The following is an 11,590-nucleotide window of genomic DNA, read 5'->3' on the forward strand; positions in this document are numbered from 1 at the left end:
AACTGAAACCTGAACCAACACATTCAGAGTATAGAGATTATTTGTATTTAGATCTTCTTAAATTCCCACTTTTGGACTCACCCTTGACACACAGCTGATGAATGTATTTGGTTTGTAAAAACTCATCATTTATAAATGATAACCTAAATTATTGTAAAAGTCTTATAAAGCCCCTCTACATTGGTCTGTCATGTGACGGCTCTCTTTTTAGTCTCCTGTCCTCCTCGACTGTCCCACCCCAGTATCTGATTGGACAGCACTGGCTGTCAGCTGACATCACTAAATGGCTTTTTCATTATCAGGGTTAAGAACGGCTGTCTGCACTCAGCCCAAGCGTCAGTCATCCGAAGTCATCCCAGAGACAGTACAAGTTCATGGCTACTCAGATAAGGCCCCATTTCTAAAGCTCCAAAACAAAAATATTCCTCTGGTTGTCAGTGGCACCTCCTGGTAGTTGGCACCGTACTGTGGATTGATTTGACTTCTACATTTTTTTTATTATTACATTGAACTTTTCAGTTGTATTTTGTGTTTAAAGTTGTTATCACTGCACAGTACTGTTGCAACCTCATTCAGTTGTCTGGTGTTTGTAGTGTTCACCATCTTATGTCACAGCACTGGTGCAGAGATGATCAGTCTCTGTGTGGCTAACGTACAGGCAGTACAGTTTCTGAGTCCTTCATGAAATCTTAAGTGTTGCTGATGACGGCTGATACAGGAGGACCACTTTCAACATTCATAACAGCTAAGAGGCTTATCACAAGTAGGCCAGTCATTTATGACCATGAAGGCCACTGCTGTCTGAAAAGCGTTAACCACATTTAGGACAACAATGAGGTTTTTTCTTGCACCTATAAGTTGTTGAAGAAGATTTTTGCTGTTTGTGAAATATCTGTTGTATTCCAGTGTGAATTCACATGTGGCTCTGAGGTGACCTTACATCTACGATCTGTTTGACACTTTCAGTGTTTTCTCCACTATTCTTATGTATTTATTAACTACTTTCAAATGGAGTTCTTCAAAGCATTCAGAAGGTTTTTTCTTCAATTGTTTTCATTGAGGAGCCAATGGAAAGATCATTTGTCATTTCTGGGACAGGCTTTACTCCAATATGACTTTGTGTGTGTCTCTGAAAACTTCTTCTGGAAGAGTACCCTTTACCACATTCAGAACAGGTGTACTGATTCTCTCCAGTGTGGATCGTTCTGTGGCACCTAAGTGTGCTTTGATGTGAGAATCATTTGCCACACTCTGGACAGCAATAGGGTTTCTCTCCATAGTGAATTCTCATGTGCTCTTTAAGAGTCCTGCTGTCTCAGAAAAGTTTGCAACAGTCAGAACAGTGTTGTTTCTTACCAGAATGAATTATTTTATGATTGTGAAGAGTACTGTTATATAAGAATCACATTCCACATTCAGTAAAACTGTAAGGCTTCTCTCCAGTATAACTTTTTTTTATGATAATACAGAGAATTGAGGTGTGAGAATTATTTGACACATTCCTAGCAATAGAGGTTTCTCTGCGGTGTGAAGTCTGATGTGACTCGGTAGGGTGCGTTATTGTGAGAACTGCTTATCACATTCAGGACAACAATAAGGTTTCTCACAAGTGTGAGTTCAGATGTGGGACTGAAGTACACTTAAGTCTAAGAATTGTTTCCTCCATTCAGAACAGCAAAAATATTTTTCTCCAGTATGGATTTTGGTGTGTCTTTGAAGACTTTTCTTGTATGCATAACATTTGCCGCATTCAGAACAGACTTACTGCATTTTCGCTTCCGTGTGAAAACACTTACTGTTGAAAAACCTATTTCCACATTGAGAACAGCAATATGACTTCTCTCCAGTATCAATTTCTGTGTGCCTTTGAAAACTGAGTTTGTCAGAAAATTGTTTGGCACATTTTGGACAACAATGAGGTTTTACTCATGTGTGGATTCTTCTGTGCTTCTGAAGATATCTTCTCATTGAGAATGACTTACCACACTCTGAACAACAATGAGGTTTTTCTCCTGTGTGGATTATTCTGTGCGTCTGAAGATGGCTTCTCATTGAGAATGACTTACCACACTCTGAACAGCAATGAGGTTTTTCTCCTGTGTGGATTCTTCTGTGCGTCTGAAGATTGCTTCTCATTGAGAAAGACTTACCACACTCTGAACAGCAATGAGGTTTTTCTCCTGTGTGGGTTATTCTGTGCGTCTGAAGATGGCTTCTCAATGAGAACGACTTACCACACTCTGAACAGCAATGAGGTTTTTCTCCTGTGTGGATTATTCTGTGTAACTTAAGATAGTTTCTGCATGAGAACGACTTACCACATTCTGAACAGCAATGAGGTTTTTCTGCTGTGTGGCTTCTTCTGTGTCTCTGAAGACTGCTTTTCGTAGAGAACGACTTACCACATTCCTGACAACAACATGTTTTTTCTCTGGTGTGAACCTTCATATGCTCATGAAGATCACTTTTATGTGTGAATTGTTTGTCACATTCCAAACATTTTTTTCCAGTATGAATTTGGACTTCTTTCTCCACTTGCTGTCGTTCAGTTTTTGTGGTTTCTGTCTGTGTTACTCCAGCAGTAGGGAGAGAACTGCACTGCAAAAAGGCTGCTGTCAGGTTTTCTGATCCTCTTGCTGATTTCTTCATACCTTTCTCTTTGTATTGAAAAGACAGCTGACCAAATGAAGGTGGAGAGAAGCTGCCATTCTTCTGAAAATCTGAAAGAACACAAACATTTTAACTATTGTTTTTTACCTGACACCTTTATCCAAGGTGACTTACAACATTTGAGACACAATTGGTTACATTTCTCTTGTTTATCCTGCTGGAGCACAGGCTGGTCACGTGACTTGCTCATGGTCACATGGTGTAAAAAGCTGAATTTGAACCTGCAACTTCAGGGTTTGATATCCAAACTCCTAACCACTACCTGCTTTTTAAAATAAATGAAACAGTACAAGTGAAGTGGTGTCACAATGGTTGGAGGTCCCTCCTCACACTGATGTGCCATTTATGGTCTGGCCACTCCATGTGTGGTCTTTTCATGTTCTGCTGCTGTCTGTTCAATTACTCCACATTTCTCTCATATGTTAAAGACAGGCCTCATCTGATCAACTGATGACAAATCAAAATCAGACAATTTTCACTCCAAATGACTTGACCGATGATCAGCGAATTAGCTGATCTTAAAATATGATCTTAATGATAAAAAGCATGCAAGACAAAGTTCCAACATTACCAAAATAGAGAAACATGTCCTCGCTGGTGTATCAGTTTTATTGCCATCCTACAAGAGATAACAAATTTGCGGTTTGTAATATATGTGCAAAAAGACATCAGTGATGGAGGATTATCTGCTAATACTTTCAACAATACAAACCTTATTCAGCATCTGAGAAGTCAACACAAAAGGGATTGGTGTGAAGAACAAGCTGTTCAAAGGCTGAGGTGACCATCAAGCTTAGTCTAGCTCAGTCGCTTACTCTCACTTGGCCTCCAATAATGACTAATTTATTTGTATAATTAATTTACCAGATATTAGATTTTGTGACTAAAATCTCTTTTATTAGCCTTTCAGTGAATGTGTAGGTAGTTGGGAGGAAAAGGATGCTGAGTTTTACCGAGCTGGTACATAAATATAAATTGTTATCAAGTGGACATAGATTAGTTAGAAATTGTAATCAGCCATCTTATTGGCTTGTTCGGTAGAATAGTATGAGCCTAGTTTTAATACCTAAATAAAATAATACTAATTACGCATAATAATCATTGAATCTAAATAGTCACTATACAGTGTGATGGACAGCTGGGTTCCATGCCCAGCTGGGAAGCCCCTGCTACATATGTTCCGGGGGAGCAACTTTGGACAGCTCAATACCTCCCCCGGGATGCTTAGTGGCAGCCTCCAGGCCGACGATGATTCCCCAGCCTCTCACCTGGTTCCATGGGAGATGGAGTCTTCCACAGCCTAGTTGGGAGCTGGGATAGCCGCTAGGGGGTGCTGCCAAGTCTCAAGAACCCAGCTGGATAAGTCATCAGCCCCCCCTGGAGGTGCAATTGTGACTAGGTGGTCAAGCACCTGGAACACTTCCGGGTGGGCTATAAAAAGGGGCCAGCCTCCACCACTCAAAGCCAAAATCGGAAGGAAGAGAACAAGGTTGCCTGGGAGCAGTGGTGGTGCAAGACGAAGAGTTGTTGCTATTGTTTAAAGTGCTTTGGGACTGTGTTGGGCCATTGGGACACGGGGAAGACGTGCCCCACGGCTGAAGAGAAAATAAAAGTCTGTGTGATTTTTACATGTGCCTCTGCGTCAGTCTGTGCTAGGTCGGGCGCCATATAGCGCCTTTATCACAACAGTAACGAATTCTGTAACAGATATTATTATCATTATGATTTTTTCCACAAATTAAACAATAATACAAGGACACGTATTTCACAGATGATTTCAAATCTCAAACACATAAACTGCTCAGTGCTGGTGTCTCGACCACACAGATGCACTCGGAGCGACAGACAACAGCTGAGAGGTCCAAAGAAAATCCCCGCCACCAGAGCTGCAGATTGCGCAAAGAAATTGTCAATAAAGATAAAAATGGTATTTGAGTCAGCAGCATCAAATGTGAATCTTTATCTCTGTGAACCTCATACCACAAGAGATGCTGGGCCACTGGCTTTGTGGAGGACCAATAAAAGTCATTGTCCTACCTGTGCCCTCCTTATACGAGTGGGGACAGCGAGGGTCTGTTCAGTACAGCAGCACATGTCATGGATGACAGGAGGACCAGACTGTCCTCAGAACATGCAGAGATGCTTATATTCCTAGATAAGAACCTGAAGTGTTCACCAAGACTGTTTCATTTTCTTCTTGTCGTAGTAGACGGCTACAAATATCTAATTGAACATTTTATTTGATTAGAAATATGGAGTAAGATTAAGACATGCCTTTGTTTTATTCGGCTTGCTTTTGTTCTATTATGTGTGCATTATGGGTAAATATCCTTTGTGTATGCTGTATGCAGTAGCACTTTATTATGGAATGTGAAGTTTACGCATGGCTAAAAATACATTTATTGTTAAAAAAAAGAAATACAGTATTGTTATTGGCTTCATCAAATCATAATGGAATAAAATGGGTGATCAATATCAGCACTATATTTGTCTGGAATCCCTACAGATTTTATTTTTTTCTCCAGCCGTCTGGAGATTTCTTTTTTTTTGTTTGTTTTTTCTGTCCAGCCTGGCCATCAGACCTTACTCTTATTCTATGTTAATTAATGTTGACTTATTTTCTTTTCTTACTGTGTCTTTTATTCTTCATTATGTAAAGCACTTTGAGCTACATTTTTGTATGAAAATGTGCTATATAAATAAATGTTGTTTTGTTGTTGTTGTAGAACCTAATCTGGACTAAAAATAAACATACAAATATATCCAATTGTGTTAGGGGGGCACAGTGTTTAACACAGCTGCTTTATTGTTCAGGTGTCCTGGGGTCAAATCCTACCCACAGTTGTTCTACACAGGGGCTCTGAATGGCATTTCCGGTTATTCAGGTTCTTCCTCTTATCTCCAAAAACATGCAGGTGAAGTGGAGTGGTGACTCCAAATTGACCTAATGTGACTGTGGGAGACTGAAGGGCCCAAGATCATCTCCAAGTGAAGATTTCACACCACGGCCAACTTGTCCAGGTCATGCTGCCCCAGCAAGTTAAGGCTGAGAGCAGAACACAAGATATTGAAAGAAGACCCTGAGACCACCTAAATGTCATCATGGCTCGTACATGTAGCTCTTGTCACTGTTAACATCAAAGTCCACGAGATTACCATTAGAAAGATGAGGCACATATTAGGTGGGCACTGGCTTGAGCAAATTCACTCTTATTTAGAGCACAGCGATGAGGATTTTATTCTTACTTATTTGTTTCTTTTTGTGGACATTTCTACCTTAACTGCCAAATAATTTAAGAAATATACATGTCTTAAACAAAATATGACTTTTGACATTTTCATTGAACGTACTAACATACATCACAGCTTCAGTGAAAGCTTCATGAAGATCAAGTCATGCGCTCTACACTTTAGATTTTTTCTTATTCACCCAAGTTTTCTAATTTATCATTTATTAGGTAACCTATTGTTTGTTATCATGCACCTGAACAGGTGGTCTTTATCCAGGTTTAATTAACCGTGTTTTCCATTCTCATTTCAATTATCTAAAAACATTAAATCACCCACCGTTAGAATTTAGAAACACTCTCTTTCTTTTATATTTAAACTAGCAAAATATGGAGGAATATTTCGGACAAAATGAAATAAATAAATAAATGCGTAAATAAATAAAAGTACTGTGAAATGTGAGCATAAATAAATAAATGTGTCATGAAATGACAGCCTTAATAAATAAATATGTCATGAAATGAGAGCATAAATAAATAAATGTGTCACGTAAATATGTTTTTCGTTGCTTATTTATTTATTTCATTTTGTCCGTAACATTCCTGCAAACCGTCATGAAATACGGCTTGAAATAAAACTGTCACTTTCACTCGTCAAAGTTGAGAGGGTGGGCTCCAACACGCCCTCTAGTTACTGATTGGTGAATCGACAGCACAAGAATGAATTAGAAAAATGCTTACTACTGCCGATGAAATGGATTCTGCCGAAGATATTACGTATTTCAGAGAGAGAACTGAAGATTTATCGGAAGAAATTACAATGTTGGCGGCCCTTTTAGACTCCGATATAGATGAAACTGTTTTTGAAATTATCGAAGAACAGGTGGAACGGACTCGACTGCACTCCAGTTCAGGTGACTCAGTTCCCTGCTCTGGACGTCCATCCTTTGACATTCCAGCTGAGTCAATAGAACACCTTCTGTTATGCGGTTTAAAAGTACAACAGATTGCAGATCTGTATGATGTATCAGAAGACGATCACAAGACGAATGAGCCAGTTTGATATACGGTAAACTGCAACGGCTGAATTAGTTTAGGTACTTTGACATGGAATGCCCAAAGCAGCTCCACCTAATATTTTGAACTGAACAACTTTACCACTGATCAGAGGTGTACAGTTGTTTGAAAAAGTAGCTGCGAATATGCAACTGACTTTCTACTCGTAAAACAAGGGTCAAATACTCAGTTCTAAAAGGGCCGCCAACATTGTAATTTCTTCCGATAGATCTTCAATTCTATCTCTGAAATACGTAATATCTTCGGCAGAATCCATTTAATCGGCAGTAGTAAGCATTTTTCTAGTTAATTTTGTGCTATCGATTCACCAATCAGTAACTAGAGGGCGTGTTAGAGCCCACCCTCTCAACTTTGATGAGTGAAAGTGACAGTTTTATTTCAAGCCATATTTCATGACGGTTTGCAGGAATGTTACGATAAATGAAATAAATAAATGAGCAACGAAAACATATTTCGTGACACATTTATTTATTTATGCTCTCATTTCATGACATATTTATTTATTAAGGCTGTCATTTCATGACACATTTATTTATTTATGCTCACATTTCACAGTACTTTTATTTATTTACGATTTATTTATTTATTTCATTTTGTCCAAATATTCCTCCATAGTAAAATACCAAGGCTTCGCATGGAGAAGTAGTGTGTTAAAGAAGCAATGAAAAAGAAAAGGAAACATTTTGAAAATAACGTAACATGATTGTCAATGTAATTGTTTTGTCACTGTTGTGAGTGATGAGTGTTGTTGTCATATATATATATATATATATATATATATTTACACATACACACACACATAAACATATATATACATATCTATACATATACACATACATATACATACACACATACATATATACACACAAATACATATATATATACATACATACACACACACATATATAAACATATATATACATATACATACATATCTACATATATACACACACAGCTATTTCAGTATCAGTGCAATACGCTGTTTGTTAAAACGGATGACTTCCGCTCTTACGTGCAAGTCTGTGTGGATATTATGAACTATCGATTTGTTCAAGTTCTATTTAAATTTTAAATAGAAGGAATTTTTATTTAGTCGACAGAAATATCTTTGGTAGGAATGGTAAAACAGACAGGAATATTATTGTGAATAAATCAACTCAAACCTTAAACAACTTATAATATTTTGCTCTCCATAAAAATATATCCTGTCTAAATTATACAAGTTAGAAATAAAGTAAACGTTAAAAGAACAAACATTCAAATTTCTTTACTCTTATGTAATTTTATATAAAAATAAACTTAGATTTTAAATATCCCAAAAGATTTTGCTCTCCATAAAAATATATCCTGTCAAAATTATACAAATTCAAATATGAACATGCTGCATAACAAAACCTGGAAATATAAATAAAATGTGTTCCTTTCAGCAATAACAAATCAAATCATTCAGTTGTCTTTGCTCATATGTCATTTTAGAGCTGGACGCCTGGCATCTTTTTTGGCACAGGTTCGTTTCTGTTTGGTGTGAGGTTCTGTGTTGTGGAGATTCTCAGGATGGATTGCAGGTGCTCATCAGTGAGGCGACTCCTGTGTGCTGTTTTGTTAGTCTTTATCACTGAGAAGAGCTTCTCACACAGATATGTGCTACCAAACATGCACAAGGTTCGAGCCGCATGTAGACGGACTTTTTGTTCTTCAAAGTCACCAAAGCGCCGTGCAAACTCAGTGCGCCAGTTTATCAGCAAAGTGCGATTTGGGAACACCGTAGTGACGACTTGGTTTAACATTACTTGGCAACAGGGAAAGTGGGGCAAGGTGCACTGGTGCATTTGTGTCTCCCATAAAAGCAGCTTCACTTGAAATCACTTTGTGATTGTGCACGGGTAAAACGTCCGCTGAAGTGTCAGATTCTTATTTAATTCTTCTGCTTTCTGTATCTTCTGCATTGCATTCATTCAGGTTACCCTGATGTTTTGTCTCATAGTGCCGCCTTAGATTAAATTCTGTAATTACAGCCACATTAGCTCCACAAATGAGACACACGGGTTCAGTAAACATATACTCAGCCTCCCATCGGTTTTAAAGGCTCTATTTTCAGAATCAACTTTTCTCTTCAGCATCGTGTGAGCTAGCTTCGCAATAACTTGCAGCATCATAAGTAGACTTGATTAACGCGTAAGTGTTCGGCAAGGCAGCTGAAGCGCTGCATTATGGGATCTGTAGTTTATTGTGTTACCAGCGCTTCATATACCCGGCATTAATAACAATAATACAGTATATAAAATGATCTCGGGCCGGATATAATTACACGCCGGCCGGATGTGGCCCTGCCCTTGAGTTTGACACATATGGACTAAATAGAACTTGAAAAGATATATTTTTTCAAATGTGATCGCAATTCAGATAGAGTTGACGCAAGACTACAGCCTGCATGCCTCAATAAGTCATCCTCCCTCGCTCTTACTTTTTACCGCTCATCTAATGAATACACTGAGTATGGCTTTACCAAAACAATCATTGATGGCTAATAAAGTATCCATTATTCGAGTATGTAGATCGGGATATATATATATATACATATATATATACCCGCGATCGCAGCGAGAAGTAGTGTGTTAAAAAGCTAGAAAAGAAAAGGGAACATTTTAAAAATAACGTAACATGACTGTCAATATACAGTATTTGTTTTGTGAGTGTTACTGAGTGTTGCTGTCATCAAGGATTTGATTATCATTATTTCTTTCAATCAGGTTCGTATTTGTAGGATGTGTTGTGTTCAAGTTACATTCCGTGTTTGTCAATCGCTGTAAAGATGACAGGTTTCATTCATCGATTCGCTTCTTACTGCATCAATAAACAGCTCGTCTTCTTCTTTATCTGAGACCTGACACACTGCATGCACGGGTTTTTTACACTGTCTTCCTTTAGGGACATTGACTTTTTCCAACGTGTGCTTTGTTTCCGCAGTAGTTGGATTTATGAATATGCTGTATCAGACGCTTCATATTTTTGCTGCCTTTTCAATTGTGTAATTCGGTTTTGTTCAGCCTTTGGAACTGTTGCTTTTATCTGTGCACTGCGCCAGTTCACGGAGCCACTCGTGTACATGCATCGAAGGTTCCCAGCTGTGCTGGTGCCATCTCGTGCTATGTCCATGGCTGTATTTAATGTTACCTTAGTCCTGGCACTTAAAACTTTCTCTCGCAGTTTCGCTGAGTTTGTGTCAAACACCACCCTGACCATCTCATCTTCCTCTCCATAAGCACAGTCCTTCACCCGTGAATATTTAGTGGCAGTTTGCTATTGGATTGCCGCTGACGGACGGCCTTATATGGGCAGGCACTAAATTACAAACGCCAGCGCAGCCTGTCTATGAACTTAATTTAAAGTGTAGGTTTACATCGTGCTTTGTTTCAAGTAGCAGAACTCATGAATATGGTTGTATATGTCACTCGCTCGCTTCTTATTGTTTCGCTGCCTTCTCAATTATATAATGCATGTTTTCTTCAGGCTTTTTGAGGTCTTCCTGGTTTTCTATGTACTGCGTGATTACGGGAGGCGTGATGATGTCACACGAAACTCCCCCCACGGCGTTGAAGCTCATCTCCATTACAGTAAATGGAGAAAAACTGCTTCCAGTTATGACCATTACGCGTAGAATTTCGATATAAAACCTGCCCAACTTTTGTAAGGAAGCTGTAAGGAATGAACCTGCCAAATTTCAGCCTTCCACCCACACGGGAAGTTGGAGAATTAGTGATGAGTCAGTGAGTGAGTCAGTGAGTCAGTGAGTGAGTGAGTGAGTGAGGGTTTTGCCTTTTATTAGTATAGATCACATTACTTACTTATTCCAACACTCTCAGGTGGCTCTTCACATTCTCTCCCATTTCCCTCGGTGATTTTCTCTTCAGATCCCGATAACTCTGAATTAGTGGACCAGGGCAGTAAACTGGATGGAGATTCTTCACAGGCATCTTGCTTAAAAATATCCTCAGTTTCATACTTTACAAGTTCAAGACCAACAGAGAAATCATTCAAATCCTCAGCTGTAATGGCAGCAGTCACCCCCTTGCACTCCTCCTCCTCTTTAAAAACTGAAATTCTTTCTTCGTGATCCTCCAGCTTCACACACACATCCTCTGGTGTGAGCCGCTCACAGTCCTCTTCTTTAATGTCCACCGTTCTTTCATCCACACCATCTTCTTTGGCAGAGGCCATAATCTGTGGGAAACTCTTCTCTCTAAGTGTCTGCCTGTTTCTTCTCAGATTCAATTCTCACATGGACAGCCCTGAGCTGGAGGCCATTAGACACCTCAGTGTATGGCCATGTGAACTGGGAAAGCCCTGTGAAAATAAAAGTGGTAGAATTAACTTCATAAAGTCAGTAAAAATAATGAGCACACTTCAGGGTCACAGTGCACACCATAAGGTTTGGGTCAAAGACACATTTTCCTTGATTTCCTCCTCTGCCTTACAGTTTAAAATTACAAATCAAACAATTCTGATGTGATCAAAGTGCAACGCAGATCTTCATTAAAGGGGATTTGCATACATTTCAGTGCCACCATTTAGATATGACAACACTTTATCTACACGGCACCATCATGTTTGGACAC

At 38.9% G+C, this 11,590-nt stretch overlaps 1 protein-coding gene across 1 annotated transcript; it reads right to left on the reverse strand.

Annotated features, from left to right (window-relative positions):
• Nucleotides 1-1,353: 1,353 nt before the first annotated feature.
• Nucleotides 1,354-11,040, reverse strand: LOC120528491 (gastrula zinc finger protein XlCGF7.1-like). The gene is made up of 2 exons (XM_039752670.1): nucleotides 10,820-11,040; nucleotides 1,354-2,720 (listed from the first exon to the last, which is right to left on the reverse strand). The coding sequence occupies exon 2, from the start codon at nucleotides 2,647-2,649 to the stop codon at nucleotides 1,927-1,929; it is 723 nt and encodes a 240-aa protein (XP_039608604.1). The 5' UTR covers nucleotides 2,650-2,720; nucleotides 10,820-11,040; the 3' UTR covers nucleotides 1,354-1,926.
• Nucleotides 11,041-11,590: the final 550 nt, after the last annotated feature.

The sequence above is a fragment of the Polypterus senegalus genome, chromosome 4 (genome assembly GCF_016835505.1).
Source record: "Polypterus senegalus isolate Bchr_013 chromosome 4, ASM1683550v1, whole genome shotgun sequence".
In the NCBI taxonomy this organism is placed as follows: Eukaryota; Metazoa; Chordata; class Cladistia; order Polypteriformes; family Polypteridae; genus Polypterus; species Polypterus senegalus.